Genomic DNA, 17,100 nt, shown 5'->3' on the forward strand with positions numbered 1-17,100 from the left:
CCCGAACAACAATCGTCTGCGAAGCCAGCACTGTGGGAAAGTCTCGGCTCGCTCTTCCTGGGTATTATAAATAGAATTATGGCTGCAAACAGGGCTTGAAACGCAGAGGAAGGGGGAAAAGGCCATTTCAGAGGCTGTGTTTGAACTCTGGCTCTGGCCAGCATCCAGCTCTCTGCAAACAGCTGGTCGCTTCCTGCGGAGCGAGGCCCGGTGCTGCAGCGCTGGGAACCAGGAAGCTCAGGCCAAGGGCTGCATGTCGGATCCCAGAGCCTGCGGGGCATCGCAGGCATCTGACCCCATGTGAAGCTCAGCACCCTCTGAGCTCTGTGGGACCAAGGCCCAGAGGCCCCCCGCTTGGGGGGCTGCTGCCACCTTTTCTTTTGAGGCACATTGCTAATCCCAAGCCCTGCAGAGCCCTGCCATGGGCAGGTCAGCATCCTGTTATCCATGTATTCACTCCTCTCTTCCCTACTCTAGGTCCTGCTCACCCAGGTGAGGAGCCGGCAGCTCCCCAGGCCACCTTTGAAGCACTAGCATCATACTTTAAGCAGGATATGGAACAGGCTAATCAAAGAAGTGGTGAACACTCCATCCTCAGCAGGGTTCAAGGTCAGCTTGGACAGACCCTTGGGTGATGTGGTCTAGGGTGAGGCATCCCTGCCCATGGCAGGGGGTTGAACTGGATAATCTTAAGGTCCTTTCCAACCCAAACCATTCTGTGATTCTGTGATCATAGCCAGTAGCTTGATGTGCCATGGCACCACCAGGGCCCACCATCCATTCCTTATCGCTACTCCCTGACCTGTTCCCCCGCAAGTACCGCAGGAGACAAAACACTTCCAGGCAGAGGCCCTGGCCCTGGCCTCTTCCACTGCAACAAGCAGTGCAGACATGCTTTAGCTTCCCATCACAGTGCTGGCACTTCCATACCCCCTGCACTCCGGGCTGCAGGCTCGTGGAGAATCACGGAACGGTTTGGGTTGGAGGGCACCTTAAAGCTCCTCCACCTCCGATCCCTGCCACGGGCAGGGACCCCTTCCACTGGAGCAGCTTGCTCCAAGCCCCTGTGTCCACCCTGGCCTTGAGCACTGCCAGGGATGGGGCAGCCACAGCTTCTCTGGGCACCCTGTGCCAGCGCCTCAGCACCCTCACAGGGAAGAGCTTCTGCCTAAGAGCTCAGCTCAGTCTCCCCTCGGGCAGGTTCAAGCCATTCCCCTTGGCCTGTCCGTGCGCGCGCACGGGCCGGTGACGTCACAACGCGGAGGAGGTTTGGCGCGCACTGCGCCTGCGGGGGGGGGGGTGGGCGCGGTACCGCGCGCGACTTTGTTTGGGGCGGTCTTTTCCCGGCCTGCCCGGCGCGGGGGGGGGGGGCGTGCCCGCGCGGTGCGCGAGGGGGGCGGGGCTGAGCGCGGGCCTGCGGGGTCAGACGGAACGCGGCGGCGAGTGCGGGAGGTGGCGGTGCCGAGCCGAGCCGAGCCGAGCCGAGCCGAGCCGAGCCGGCCCGCACGCACCCGCACGCACCCGCACGCACCCGCACGCACCCGCACGCACCCAGCGACCCACGGAGCCCAGCGGAGCCGAGGATGATAAACACCCAGGACAGGTGCGGGGCGCCCCCCTCACTGCCGCGGCCTCCGCGCCCCTCGGAGCGGGCGGGCCCGGGGCGGGCGGGCGCTGATGCGGCGGGAGGGGAGCGGGCTCTCCGCTGTCCCCGGGGTGAGCCCCGAGCGGTGTTCGGGCTTCTCGGGGCTGGGTCTTGCTTGAGGGGGCCACCCCGCAGCGAGTCGCTGAGCTGCCTTCTGCTGATGAGCCGTTAACGCCGGGCAGGGCTTGTGCCTTCCCTCCCGCAGTGACAGCATCACAGGATGGTCCGGGTTGAAGGGACCTTAAAGCTCCTCCAGCTCCAGCCCCTGCCGCAGGCAGGGACCCCTTCCACTGGAGCACCTTGCTCCAAGCCCCTGTGTCCAACCTGGCCTTGAGCACTGCCAGGGATGGGGCATCTCCAGGGAAAGGTGCTTCTTCCTGGCACATTGGCTATCACCGACCATGAGCTCCCTCCATTTCTGAGTGTTTCTGTTCTCAGCCGACCAAATGATTTTGTGTGTCTGCTCCTTGTTTAGAGTCCCGAAAGTAATTTCCTGACCTCTGCTATAGCGTCTAGATAAGCACTAGGAGGATGTGTATAAACAGCCTTGTTTCTTGGCTGCTGCATGTAGGGTAGATACCTGAGCTGTGCTGTGTTCATCAGCAGTTATTTGCAAGTTGCTCCTCAAATCCGATTCCTTAATATGTGATTTGCCGTGGCTCGCAGCATAAGATCTTACTATTGTCGGCAAAGTGCAACAGCATCTTCAGAGCCTGTTTTGACAAGGGGTAAAAAACCCAAGCAAAACCAGCTTTGCTTCTGTAATGTCACGTGAGCTGTGTGGATCGGCCTGTCTGATCCAAGTGCTCGCTGCAAAGAAAACCCCCAAAACCCAGGGAAATACTCGGGTTTTGGGCCCCAAGCTGGTGGCTGTTGTGGACTGACAGCAGTGCTGGCCTGGGGCTTGGGTTGCTGAGGAGGAGCTGTGATGGGGTTCAGAAGTTGACAAGTTGTCCTTTGCGCTTCCCAGGGACAGGGCACGGGGTTGGGATTGCTGGAAGCTTAGCGAGTTAAAATTACACACACTGGCTGGAAACCTGCGTGCGCTTCCAGCTCCTGTTTCAGGCTGGGCTCGGTCACTGAGAAGCTTTTGCTTGGGAGTTCCTTTGGGGAAAGGCCCTTGGGGATCCAAATGCATTTTCATAGAATCATGGAATGGTTTGGGTTGGAAAGGACCCTAAGATCATCCAGTTCCAGCCCCTGCCATGGGCAGGGACCCCTCACACTAAACCATGGCACCCAGAAATATAATTTTGATCTTAACCAAGCTGCTGGGAAGCAGCTCCTCATCAGAGGGGCTGAGGGGGAGCACAGTCCTGATTGTTAAGTGTCAGTGTGCATGGATGCATGAGGGGGTTGGACTTCCCTGGATGCTTGCTTGAACTTCTTCCCAGGGTGTTTCTGGGAGAAGCAAAACCTCAATGTGTGCCACACGCTCACCCTCCAGTGTTGCCTAATGGTGCTGTCCTGCATGTGCTGCTCTCGGACCCTACCTGCCTGCCAGAGCCAACTTTGGGGGCAGGACAGTGGTGACGAGGTGAAGCCCCAGTGCCGAGGCAGAGCTGTGGCTGAAGGGGTCTTGTGTTTGACTTCTGCATGTGCCAGAGGAAACAAAAGTGGGAAGTGTCTGGGGCTGCTTTGCATGGAAACTGCAGCCTCTTTTCTTTTTTTCCTTATTTTGTTTTTTTTCCCACAACTACACTTCATTATCCAGCTTCTTGATGCCTTGGCCGCAAGTCGAGAGAGCTATCAATAGCACATTGTTGACCGGGGGGTGAGGGAGGAGGGAAGGGAATAACAAAGCTGCCAACAGCTTTCTGGGGGTGGGGAACGGCACAGCAAAGTGCTTTGTCATGCCTTTCAACATCCACTACTACTGAATACACACTGGTCCATTGATAGCCTGGGTCATGCCTGTGGAGGGACTGTATTAACACAAAATGCCACTGGGCATGTGTGCGAAGGGGTTTGCCCTGGGACAGCTACACTGCAACTGCTTTGTATCTCTTCCTAGTTTCTTTAAACAGCCTTTTCTCCAACATGTGCCTACTGTGGTCCATGGGCATGCTGCTGAAGAGCCCAGTCTAGCGAACCTGGAGGAGGAGATATATGGAGGAAGAATATTTGTGTTTCCTGTAGGAAGAGTATTTTGGTGTGAGGTGGCAAGCCAAGATCTTAGCAAATGCTGCCTGTGTCGTAACTGTGTTTGTGAGTTATTTTTTGGCATTCAGAAATGCCAAGTTTCAGTAGTCTGTCTGCAGTCTGGTATGGGTTCTAGCAGCACTGTGTAGGCAGTGCAGGTTATTCTGACAGTGCAGCTCGGTGCTTGTCTTTGGATACTTAAGCCCGTCTCCCTTGTGGAGAGGGATTAGAGTGGAAAAACACTGCCTTGGGAACAGCTCAAGTGAGAAGTTTGAGGGCAGTCCTGAGTTGTCAATACATCTAGGGAGCCTGCCCATCATAGCCTTGTTCCTTGCTCCCTGTGCTTATTGAAGACCCTCATGCTCCCCTTTATTTTGGTGGTGTTTATATAGCTTTACGCTGACATATTTCATAATGGGAATGCTGGGGAGCAAGTGGTTTCTCCGGGTTGCTTTTGCAGGGTTTGTTAGAGGAATACCAGTGCAGTGCCTTGCCTCAGCCAAGAGCTTTTGTGGTACTGATAAAGGAAGCAATGCTCCAGAAGTAAAATAATTTGCTTTCATGAACTTCCTAAAATCTAGATCAGATATTAAAGCCTGTGCTCGAAGTGGTGCTGAAAGATCACGTTTAGGACATCCGAACAAATCTGCAAACTGCAGGGGAAACTTGTTTTCTTGTTTGTAAAAGTAAACCTGTGGGGTGAACTGGTAATGTTTAGGGCTGAAGTGAAGGGTGCTGGTATGGTGTTTCATTTGCATGTGAAAATGTCAACTCGGATGTTGTAGAGCCTTCAGAAAATACCTGAAGAATCAGCCCTTTCACTCCTTCTGCTTTTGAAAATGTGAAACTTAAACCTCCTTCTGGGTCCTGTTGATCTATTTGTAGATATTTGTCTATAGGAAATGTGTGCTCATCTGGTCATGTGTTTCCAGCCATCTGCTGCTGGCAGCCTTCCAGGGGTCCCTATTAGCATGAGGTTGCTCAGCACTCTCTGGGTTCTTGGCTGCAAACCCCTCCACATCTGACAAACGGCCGCTGGTTCTGACGCGACTGGGGCAGGGGTGTTTTTAACATGGGTGTCTGGGCACTAGAGCCACAGTAGCTGCCTCTGATGTGCTGTGGAGGGCAGGGGTACAAGTAGGTCGGGGTAGTGAGGAGCTGTAGCGCCCGAATCGTTGTCCCTGCTAACGTAACCTGGTGTTTTCTCTCTCTCTTTTTTTTGCAGTAGTATTTTACCTTTGAGTAACTGTCCCCAGCTGCAGTGCTGCAGGCACATTGTTCCAGGGCCTCTGTGGTGCTCCTGATGCCCCTCACCCACTGTCGAAGATCCCCGGTGGGCGAGGGGGTAGCAGGGATCCTTCTCTTTCAGCTCTGATATATAAGGTGAGAAAGATCTGACATCCAAATAATGACCTGTACCCGTGTGGCGACTGTTCGGTTCCTCTTACAGACTGATGGGAATAAATGCAAATAACTCCGAGGTGATAAGTGGGAGAACAGTTCATTTTTCAGCAGCCCTGTTGGCAGATCACTGAGCTGCATGCAGTGCTCTCCTGCTTAAATATCACCTGCCTACTAAGAAACAAGAGACCTTTTCTCAGTGGCATGCAGTAAATAACTCCCTAGTCCTGTTCCCAGAGGCTTGTTTCAGCTATTCTGTGTGGAGCCACGTTAACCAAAACATCAAACAACTTCTTGAATGTTGTGCAGAAAGAGGAAGTGGGAAGCAGAAAGGTGAAATGCAGGGAGAGAATGGTTGATAAGCTCCTTCCTGTGCCCTGGTCCACAAAGTAAAGCTGCACAGAGCAACTCCTGACCTCACAAAAGGGTGAGGCGATAGGCACGTTTCTAGAACACAGGCGCAGGACATGGTTGGAATGTGCCTAGAACACAGGCGGAGGACGAGGGAAGATCGGGAAGGCTTTGTGTGTGCAGACTTCCTTAGGATCTGTGTAGCTCTCTTCATGCCTCGGGACCTTTCCCTTCACATAAGGAGACTGGGCTCTTCGTTGCTGTAGAATAATTGGCACTTGTGAAAATTTGTGTTGTGTTATGGTGGTGCACGTCTGTCTCCCTTCTGGCCAGGGGCTGCTTCTCCACATGCTGGGGAGTAAGGTGCTATCAGATGAGGTAGCCTAAACTGACGCTCAGCTTGCAAATTTAGCTGTTCACATAGGAGTGTCACCATAGGTGTTAGACTTGATTTTTAATTACCCTGTGGGAGGCACATAGGCTTCATGTGATAAAAAGATAAGGGCCCTTTTGGGTCACAGCTACCAAAGTCTCCTCTTGAAATTCATGAGAATCACAGACCTCACATCTGCTTTCAGAGGAGTTTTATTTCATGCAGCCTTGGTGAATTTTTATCACATGCCTCACCTACTTACCTTGTGAATAAATGTCAATCTCTCTAGTCTCCTAATAATATCAGCTTAACGCTATTGAGTTGAATTGTCACAGATGTTGGAGGGGTATGAAATCTAAAGACGCAGCAGAGCACAAGGGGCTTCCTGTCAGATAAAGATGATGCATAAATAGCTTCAGGAGGGCTCGGAACAAATGATGAATTCCCTCTGGGTGGAAGGGGATGAGAAATAGGTGACCCTGCAGCTTTAACTCCTGCAGGCCTGCTTTGCCAAGCCTGGCACACACAGCAGGCAAGGTCCAAAGGCAGAAACAGGGTGGAGGAAAGAATCACAGTTTGGAGACTTTGAAGTGTTTGATTTTAGCATGGCCTTGAATTTGCACAGAAGCTTTTGGTGCTGGCCTGTGGGCAGGATTTGCTGCCTGTGAGGATGTCATCTAGGTAGCTGCATCCTAGAAATATGGATGTCATTTTTCCTGTGTTTATTGCTGACAAAACGTAGCAGAATCTGTCAGAAAATCATCCCCTTCTGTAGCTTTGCTCATCCCAGACCAGAGTGGGCTGTGTTGCCCAATGGTTTAAAGTTGGACCTCAGATGGGGGTTATCGGGCTTCTCCCCGCTCCCCTCAGTCACCAGCTCAGTTGAGTGGTGCTCTAGTTACAGCAGTCTGAGCTTCGCAGCCAGCAGGCTTCAGCATGACATAGAAAGGTATCTGGACCCAAAAAGCTTAAGTCCTTTTTCCAGCTGTATCAGCTGGTATAGCTCAGGGGATGACCTTTCTGAACAAGCCTGCCTCCTTCAGAGCACACAGCACAGCACTCATGTACAACAGTGCTGTAAGTTCAGCAGCCAGGGCTCCCTATAGTTGTTGTTATTTTTGTGTAGAAGACTTAATACTCAGCCCTTGGTCAGGGAAGCTTTACCTGAGCTGGGAATGCTGCACAGCCGGGACGGGTTTATGTGAAAGGACGTGCTGAGGCTTGCAGGCTTGGCAGGAGGCTGCAGGTGAAGCACATGCCAGCAGGAGGCTGCTTACGCTGGTCTTCCAGGCGCTTGGCTATGGCAGATCAATAACATCCTTTCTTCCTGCACTGCCAGCACGTAGGGGCCTCCCCCCATCCTTCTTGGAGCAGCTGAGGAGTGTAGCTGGGTTGGAAAATCTTGTGCTGAATGAGTTGTAAGCAAGTGGAAGCTGGTCTTTGTGGCTTCACTGCACTGAGCTGGAGCTGAGGGCCAGCGGGGCGGTGGTTTAGGTGGCGGGGTATAGAAGAGAGTCTGTTGGGATTATTTTTTTTGCCCGCAGTAATGTGGTGGGGGGATTTTGCAGGGGGGAACTAAAAACTGAACATTTGTTGTGTCAACCAGGAGTTTGCTTTGAGCAGCTTCCAAAGGATTCTGGGCTGCTGCTTCACAGGAACAGCTTCTCTCCCCAGCATCTCCAGGCATTTCGGTGCCTAGAAATAAAATACCAGCTGCCCCAGACAGGATGTGTAAACGTAATTCCCACTGAACCAGGGGAACTGGTTCTGTTAATCTCTGTGGTTGTGCTGCCTTTTCATGGGCTGTCGCATTAGGAGGCTCTTAAGTGGAAAAACCCCTCTAGGTTTGGAGCGCAGGGCATAACTTCTGGTGACAGAAGGGCTGAGCCAGGAGGCTCGGTAAGCTTTTCCCCTCCTAGTGCAGGCTGCTGCCAGTCTTTCCACGCAAATGCATGCGTGTGCCTCCCCCTCCAATGTGACAATCCCAGCCTGCTTTTCTCAACTTCCTCACCCTGTTTTTGTTTTCATGAAGTGTAAGAAAAGAAGCATCTGTGAGCTTTTCTGGAGAGAAGGATCTTTTCTGAAACAGAGACATTTTCTGCTTGGTAACAACTGTAAAAGGCTCCTATGAAGTCACTGCTGAAGGATGTGCGTATAATCCCCTTGTTTTGGGTTTTAAACACACCTCTGTAATGCAGAGCTCCCTCTGGGCTCAGATCTGCGGGTGGTGCTGGCTCAGCTGCAGTCTGACTTCACTGGAGAGCTGTCAGTAGGTTTCTCGGTGTGCTTGGCTTGAAATTAGTAAAACCTGGCAGTAGATGCAGCCATGAAAACTTCTTTCAAACTTGATGAATAAACTTATTTCCTACAGGATATTTATTCTGTTGAAGTGTAAACTTGTTTTTCAGCTCAGCTTTGTGGGCTTTAAACAAACGGCAGCTTCCTCTGCTCTGGTTACCGAAGCCAGGCAGTTCCTCATTTACATGCTTTTGATGGCAGCATTAACACACTTGATGGCTTCTTCTTTGTCACAATAGTCAAACTAAGAGGGATCTATTTTAATACACATGGTAATAGGAATTAAAGCACTGGGACATGGGCTTGAGGAGCCTGGAAAGGTTCTTGGTGGTGTTTTTGCTGAACCACTTGCTGTTCTTTCAGCAATACTCACGCTGTCAGAGATTAAAACACCCACAAGACAACATCCACTTGGAAAGTGGTGACACTGAGGAGGCCTTCCACACTCTGCCCATCTTTTAAATGCTGCTTCGCTGCAGATCCAAACTGGCGTGAGGTTTCTCTGACTCTGTGCATGGTTTGGTCAGAGATGAATGTATTAAAACTCATCTGGTGAGGTACTGTCTCTGCAGTAGTGTCACTTGTGTCACTGTCAGTCCAGCTGGTCACCAGCAGATCAGAGCTCACAAGGAGCTGCTGAATTAATAACCCTGTCACAGTCAAATGCCTCAAGACTGGACCTAATGCCCTGATGAGCTGAACAACCTCGGTCCCACCTGTTGGTGCTGTTGAGGAGAGAGGGACGTGTGGCCTTCCCAGGTACTCCTGTGACTCAGGAACAGATATCTGCCTTTCCAATATCTGCTTTACTCCTCCCCTTCAAAGCTTTGCAGGTGACTTTGTAAGCGTAAGTGACTTGAGAGGCACGAGCAGATGGGAAGGGTTCAGCTTCCGCTGCAGCTGACAATGTTAACTCGGGAACCTAATGAATTTCTTCATCGTTTCATTTGGGCTCTTGGCAGTGAAATGTGGAAGTTGTTTGCTGGGTAAGGCAACTGCCTGCAGGAACTGTCACGAGAAGGAATGGAGTTTTAACCGCAAAAGTGTTTTCTAGGAACTGCAGGGCTGAGTCTGAGGTGGTCTGCATGCTCCGCATGCTCCTTAGAGCAGTGCTGGGGAGGGACATGCACATTTGTGGTCTCTGGAAGAGACCTCCTTACAGTCTTCAAGTCTCTGTAGTTTCTCTCTGTTTTGGGATCCTCTCAGTGCTCTGTATTTTCTTCCCTTGTACCAGGAGACAAACCATTTGCTATTCCAGTAGGTTGTAAAATGTGGGAAAGCAATTTGTGGTCATTCCTTAAACAAAAAGGCCGTGTTGAGGATTGGGGAGACAATGAAACTGGTGCGATTGCAGCAACAGATGCTCTTCCAGCTTGTGGTTCAAGTTGTGTTCTTTGAAGGGTAGTTCATGAACCGCCCTTCAAAGATGTGGCTGCAACCTGCAGTGATGATGGGCTGTCATTAGCCAGAAATATAATATAATGTAAATATGCAAAATTAATGTTCCCTTGAACAGGAAAACATGACTAGAAAATCGCTCTGAGGTCTCTGTACTTATTGTGGTGTGTATCTGAGCCAGCAAGCGGGAAAGGGAAAAGTATAATGTTCTTCTTAGTAAAGGTGTAACACCGTGTATTTTGCATTTGCTCTCTCTAGTTACACTCCCCTGGCTGTTCAATACTTAGGGCTTCACTTTTCTTTTTGTTCTTTATTTCTGTATTAGGTTAAAATGGGAGCAAGGTATTACAGGTAGTCCAGAGCAATACCTCTTACCCACTTAAACACTTGCTTAGAGCTCTGAGACTTGGACATAAGCTTACATCAGACTGTGCATACCCTCATGAGCTATGGTGAGTCTCACGGTAGGGATTTTAGGGATAGGCTGAAACTGTGGACACCCACCAGTCTGTATGGGCTTGTCCCTTGTCAGGAGGGTGCTCCCATTGAGAACAGTTCCTCTGTTTGCTCTTCAAGTATGATCACCTACATTTTTTTGTCTACAATCTCATGGATAGTTTTCTTTAACCCTAGAGCCTACTTCATGAGCTCTCCTCCTCCCCTGCACAGGACGAGAAGATCACTGTTAACCAAGATGTCCCAGTGCACGAAGGGAAGCCTCATATTGTCCACTTCCAGTACAAGGTCACAGAGGTGAAGACCTCCTCCTGGGACGCAGTGCTCTCTAATCAGAGCCTCTTTGTGGAAATCCCTGACGGATTATTAGCTGATGGGAGCAAAGAAGGGTAAGTTCAGGATCCCAGAGCTGCGTCTGAGGCTCCCAGGCAGCAGGGCTGTGCTTACATGCATGATGCCGTGCATGCAGGGAGAACGGGCTCTGTGTACGGCAGCTCTGTTCCAGGTTTGTATATCTGTGTCCTTACTCCCTTGCCTTCAGAGAGCTGCTCTCCTGTTAGTCCTCCATACACTTGTTTTTCTCTCCAGTGATATTTCAGATGGGTTACTGGTTTTTGAGCCTCTATGTTAATGAGAAATAGTAAATGAACAGAGTGATTCTTTGCGTACTTGGGCATGGAAAATCTACAAGCTTTTTCCTGAATTTTGGGGGATTTATTTTAATTTTTTCTGCTGGCCACTTGGAACGCTCGTTGCCAGCTTATTTTGGCAGCTATTTCCTCTCTTTCAGGGGAAAAAAAAAACCAAACCCCAAACTCCATTTTACTGATGCTCTGCTTCAGTAGGTGGATCTTTCCTGGAGTCCTGCCACACCGGCGCCGGGCTCTGCCAGAGCCTCTGATTTTCCTCTGTTGGCAGAGCACAGCAGTGTTTTGTCCAGACAGCTCTGCCCTGGGAAGTTTGTGTAAACGCAGCTTCCAGAGCAGCTCCTTCCTGCCAAGTGCTTTGCCAGAGATCCCCGCTGGCGGGAAGCGCTGCAGCGTGGATGTGGCTTCACTGGATTCCAGTGCAGAGCTCTCTGAAGTCCTCCTGATTCTCCCAATAGGCTTCAGCTGTAAATGACACAAGCTAATTAAGAACCCCCCCCTCACTGGGCACCTGCAGTAAGTGACAGTGGTTTTGCTGTTTCACACTCGTCGCATTTTACTCTGTCTAGATAAATGTGTGATTTCTTCATCCTGTAACGCTTTGAGCTGTCCAAGCACCCGTTCTTTTGCGAGTGGGTTCTTCTGAGAGGGTATTTAGACACCTGTGTCATTATGACTTAGCGCTCAATTTTGCCAGACCATTTTTAGCTAGGTAAAACGGCCTGGCAGAGGCTCTAACAGTTCATTACCACACGAACAAACACAAATTGAATCTCCCTCGCTGCACCCCAGTCTTGCTGACTGCTCCTCAGCTAGATGTCAACTGAAGCCCTGTCTGTCACTGCTCTAGCAGCCTGCATCCTAACTGGTTCAAGGCCAGCAGTGACAGTGATGGCTCTGCCATGCTGATTGCCAGGGCTTGGAGGGGTTCGCACAGCGCTGCTTCCATCAGGAGGTGGCAGAAGTACTTAGCTGGAAAGAGGGAAGCGTGGATTCAGGGAGAACCAGGTGTGCCATGCAGCTGGTGTGCTCAGGAAACTGCTCTGTCTGCATATGTGCTCCTTCAGTGGTGGTTTTCTGCCTGGCAGGGGCTCATTTTTCGATGTTGGTTTTTTTATCCCTTTCCATAAAGCATAAACCCTACAGACCCCCCTGTGTGTGTTGCCAGCAGAGGGGCTGTAGCCTGGCTCAGATCTGCTGCAATGTTCAGCTCCCCACGTACGAAGGCTTCCGTACAAAACCACCGAGTGGTGGGGACCGGCATTTGTGTGCACTGGCACTGGCCAAGGACAGCAGGTTGGGTGACGTGGTGTGAGGACAGCTCTGGGTTCTGCAGGGGTGGACAGCAAAGCAGGAAGCCCATTGTTTCAGCACCCATTGTTCGCTGGAAGGGGGCTGTAAACAAGTGATCTTGCTGCCTGAAAACATCCAAACAGTTGCTAATGCTCAGAGGCTTCCTCAGGACAGGACTTCCTATGGCTGATGTTGTTTTGTCCTCCTCCTCCTTGGCAGGTTATCAGCACTGTTGGAGTTTGCTGAAGAAAAAATGAAAGTAAACTACGTCTTTATTTGCTTCAGGAAAAGCAGAGAAGATAGAGGTGAGAATCCCCCCCACTGTCGGGTGTGATCCCTGGATCCACTGCTGAAGCTGTGGTAATCCCAGAGCAGGGCTCTGTGGGATGCTGCCTATTGCAGGAACTGCCATATGCGTAGTTGTCATGGTGTTCTTACCAATCCGAAATGGTTTCTTGTGGAGGAAGTCAGCCCTTCCTTGGGACTAACCGGGAGGGAGTGTTTTTGGTTTCTCCAGCAGATCTGCTTTGCTGTCCTGTCAGTAAATTACTGCTAGTGCTGTCACGCTGAAAACTGCTCCTGAATTACTTGGAGTATTTTCTTGTCCAGAAACTGGTTAATCTGTCTCCTTGGGTAAGGAGTGAGGGTCTCTGTTATGGACCAGGTTTCTGTGATTGGGAGGAGAAATGGGAGAAGTTGTTAAATGGGATAAAAGCCATTTATTTCCCATAGATGTTTTATGGGAAAACAGAATCATGGGGAGGTCCCAGGGAGGTACCTCAAGGAAGGGACCTCAAGGATCATCTGGGCCAACCTTTTTAGGCAAAGCATGATCTAGACTAGATGTCCCAGCACCCTGTGCAGCCCAGTCTTAAAAGTGCCCGGTGCTGGGGAATCGCCACTTCCTTGGGGAGATTATTCCAGCAGTTGGTTGTTGGCATTGGGAAGAGTTTTCCTCTAGTGTCCAGTTGGAATCGCCCTGGGAAGAACTTGTGCCCGTCACCCTTCATCTTTTCCATGGGACTCCTTGTAAGAAGGGAGTCTCCATCTTCTTCATAGCTACCCTTAAATACTGGGCAGGTATTTAATGAACACTTAGAGCCTGTTGCCCTGAGGTTTATCTCCTTTTAAAAGATCTCCCAGCACTTTTTTCCCTTCCTAGACATAAAGGTAATCCTGACCCTGGCTCGAGATGCTTATGGCTTAAGGGGGCTGCATTAGGAGCTAAAGATAGCGGTGTTGGATGAGTGATTACAGCACGGAAGTTTGAGGAGATTGGTGGTGAGGTACCAAGCTATGGATGTGTCACTTTAAATCTCACCAGATGCAGGCCGATAACCAAGTAATTGCCATGGCAGGAGTAATTCAAACCTGCATTCTAATTTACTCTGCTGCTTCACAAGCTGCACTGCCGTCTGAAGCCCGGTCGTGGAGCTGAGCTGTGCTGAGCCCAGGAACACATCGGGCCATGTGGTGATGCCAAGACTGATTTTCAGATTCATCTCCTGCTGTAATGGCACCAGTGTCATGGGTGGCATTGGTGGCCTCCACGGTGGCTGCTCATAGGAGCTGGCTGATAATGGGGTTTGGGTTTAAAAATGGGCTCTGTGTTGCTCTTGGACCTGGCCTATTGGACTGGGGTGCTCCAGCTCCTGGGCCCTCGTCTGTGCAGTTGAAATGAGGCGCTGTCTTGAAAACAGCTGTGTGGGAGCTCCCTTGGAGCTCAGTGGCTCAGAGCTGACCATCACAGGGTGCCGCAGAGATTCGATGCTGCACCAGGGTACCTTCCATGGGTCACAGGGAAGCGATGCTTTAGCACAAGCGAGGACGCATCCTGTCACTGCGTAACTGCGACCAGGGCTGTGGGCTCTTCTGGGCTGACCCTGTGCTCGGTTCCTGTGCATAACCCATGGTGCCTTTCCCAGGGGACTGCACCGAGCTGGGCTGGGCTGGGCTGGGCTGCCTGGAGCTGTACTGAGCTGCCTGGAGCTGTACTGAGCTGCCTGGAGCTGTACTGAGCTGCCTGGAGCTGTACTGAGCTGCCTGGAGCTGTACTGAGCTGCCTGGAGCTGTACTGAGCTGCCTGGAGCTGTACTGAGCTCCGGGTCCTCACAGAGCAAATGTCTGCCTGGACCTGGAGTTTGCTGCTGTCTGACCCACTTTTAGGGCTCGGGGTGCAGGACCCACCTAAGTATAGAGTAAGAGCTGTGACACGCTGCAACGGCCACGTGCAAGAGAGTGGGTCTGTGGTTGCTGCAGGTAGATAACTAAACCATTGCTGTTCTCAGAGGGGATGGATGAGCCATCGCAGGGTAAACCTGGACAAACCTGCTCTGCTGCATAATTAAAATCCCCTTCCCACTTAGGAGCAGCTGTGATGAATGCAGGAGGAGACACAGCCTCCTATTGGAGGGGCTGCCACGTTCAAATGGCTTCTTTCTTTGCAGGAAGAAGGATGCCCTTTGAGAAGGTGCTGATATTTGTGGCTTTTAGGGTGGCAGGTGAAGAGGATTATTGCTGGTAGTAACAGACTTCCTTCTCTTTGGTAGCTCCTCTCCTGAAAACATTCAGCTTCTTGGGCTTTGAAATCGTGAGGCCTGGTCACCCTTCTGTCCCGTCGCGGCCAGACGTGATGTTCATGGTGTACCCCCTGGATCAGAACTCTTCCTCAGATGAAGAATAGCTGCAGCGGGGAACTCCAGTGTGACCTGGAAATGCTGTTGAGGGGAGAGAGGGTTCAATCTCCTTTCTTGAGGAAAGGGAAAACAAGCTTCTGTTGGACTGAAACTGCATTTTTCATTGTTAGATTGGCCTGTGTATCCTCAGAGTTGGCTATCTCATTGAAACGTGTTGCCTAGAGAACTATATATACACACATGTAATCACCAAATAGTAAATGGAAGATGTTTATGAACTGGCATAGGAGCTCTTTACGTGCAGCTGTGTGGTGTGTTAGCCTGGTTCCCCGGGCCGGGTGTGGGCAGTACAGCAGTAGGTGCAGCACTGACTCCTTGACTTCTCTAATCCGTGTTGGTCCTTCCCCAGTCCCCCCATGTGTGCTCATCTGACAGACCACGTTTTGACTTTTCACTCAAGACTCTGAAGCAGGAGGCATGTTTTGGGTGTCAGGCATGTGGAGGAGATGTGCTCATGCTTAACCTTTAACACTACATTAAACCCCCGTGTGTCTCCGCTTTGGGGCGACCAATGCTGTTTTAACTGGTCTAACCTTTTCTTTTCCCTTCTCCCCCCCCACCCCTTTCAGACTCCTTGCTCTTCCAGCTTTTGTTTTAAGCAGTCTTAGCTCTGTTCAATGTTACCACTGCACTAGCACAGCGTTCAATAAAGGGGCATTCCGATGAACTTCACACACCTGGGGCTGCTTATTTGACAGGCACAGAACCGCTGGTGGGCCCGCAGTGCTGCGGTGGCCTCGCAGGGGCAGGCGCGTGTGTGGAGCAACACCTCTGCATAGGGGCAGCACTTCCCCCTGCCTGCAGTGTGCTGGGTCAGAGCTCAAGCCTTTACCCACACCAGGCCCCTTGCCATCACCTCTGCTCTGCCTCCTCACCCTTCCAAAGAGATGGCCTCAGGACTTGAGCCGGAGCTGGCGGCTGTACCCAAGCCAAAGGGGTTGTGTGTGTGTGTGTGTGTGTGTGTGTGTGTGCTGGCTGCAGTGGGATGTGCTCCCTGCCCAGGGCCTCTCCAGGGATGGGGAGATGGGGTCTGGTGCCAGCACGTGCTTGTGTTCCAGCCCTCCCCCTCAGCTGGAGAGCGAGGTCGTGCTCTTGTTGTGCCACGGATGGGACGGGGACGGGGACGGGGGTGGCTTGCTTGGGCAGGCCCTGCAGGACGGGTGCGCTTCTGCACTGCACCCCATGGGGAGCTCGGCCTGGCCTGGTCTGGCTGCTTGTGTGCGTGTGGGACTGTCCCCTGTGCTGTGTTGGGTTCTTGCCTTTGCGAGGGGGGTGTCAAAAGCTGAAGCTGAGCCGTTCCATAAAGGCCATGGTCAGTGCGTTCTGTCCGGGGGACAGAGGAGGGGCTGGGATGTGTTTGTGTGAATAAATCATCAAGTTTGTGTCTCTCTTCCCCTTCCAATGAAAGCAAAGGGCTTGTGGCTCTAATCCCTCCTCAGTGGGGCATTAAATCCTGTATCTGGTGTAAAATGAGAGGCTGGGCTGCAGCTGTCCTTGCTCCAGGGAATGTATGGGGACAAATGAGTCCTTGCCCTTGTTCCCCACCTGAAACAGTGGTGCCTGGTTCTGGCTTTCAAAGGGCCAAGTCTCATCCCTTCCCTTTCCCTTGGCCTCCCTGGGTGTTCCAGTGAGCTCCAGGGCCCTGCTCCTGTCCTCTGCTGCTCTGGTACAGTGTACTGGTCCAGTGCCATGTGCTCATCATGGGAGCCTGGAGTGAGGATGAGCTCCTGCACTCACTGATCCTGTGCAGTTATGGAGCATGTGCCATCATTGTCCTGGCCTGGCTCACGCACGTGGGCTCAGATGAGGTCTCACTTCAGCACCTTCAGCAGCTCCCTGCTGAGGCTCCAGAAGGCACCTCTGCTTTCTCTGGGTGCTGCCTCCTGCCTCGAGGCTGGGGGAGCCAAGCCAGGAAGGGGCTCAGAGCTTGGCTGCAGTGTCCCTGTGTGAGGCCATGGGTGCTGGTGGCAGAGCACTGGGTGCAAGGAAGGAGGTGGGTGCTGGGGGGCAGAACCTGCTGCCCCACTGGACCGCCGTGGCTGCAGACCCGTGAGTGCAGCATCAGGACCAGGATCTGTTTCAGCCCTTGCAGCTGCTCCAGAGACGAGGACGCCATCCCATCACCCACCCCAAACAGAAATCACTGGCTGCAGCTTTTGGGACAAAGGACCAGAACTGGGGCAAGCAGGAAGAAAAAGCCACCCTCACAGGTTTGTGATTGTCTCTTAAAAAGATTTATTCTCTCTCCTCGCCCAAATGTACAAAGGCAAGAAGAGTACAGTTTGTATATATATATATTTATATATATATATATAAAAAAACAAGGAACTTGGTAATAATGTACACTTTACAGAAGGGCAGAATCAGGAAGACTGAAATGAAACCCAACACAGCAACGCC

At 51.7% G+C, this 17,100-nt stretch overlaps 1 protein-coding gene across 1 annotated transcript; it reads left to right on the forward strand.

Annotated features, from left to right (window-relative positions):
- Window positions 1–1,583: 1,583 nt before the first annotated feature.
- On the forward strand, window positions 1,584–15,372 carry OAZ2 (ornithine decarboxylase antizyme 2). The gene is given in 6 exon segments (XM_061349863.1): window positions 1,584–1,603; window positions 5,013–5,088; window positions 5,090–5,170; window positions 10,278–10,453; window positions 12,224–12,309; window positions 14,554–15,372. Coding segments are annotated over 6 exon segments (573 nt in total). The 3' UTR covers window positions 14,688–15,372.
- The last annotated feature ends 1,728 nt before the right edge of the window (window positions 15,373–17,100 follow it).

Source organism: Neopsephotus bourkii, unplaced genomic scaffold (assembly GCF_033783945.1).
Source record: "Neopsephotus bourkii isolate Nb327-2 ecotype Australia unplaced genomic scaffold, CSIRO-AGI_Nbou_v1 NB_463, whole genome shotgun sequence".
Taxonomy (NCBI): Eukaryota; Metazoa; Chordata; class Aves; order Psittaciformes; family Psittacidae; genus Neopsephotus; species Neopsephotus bourkii.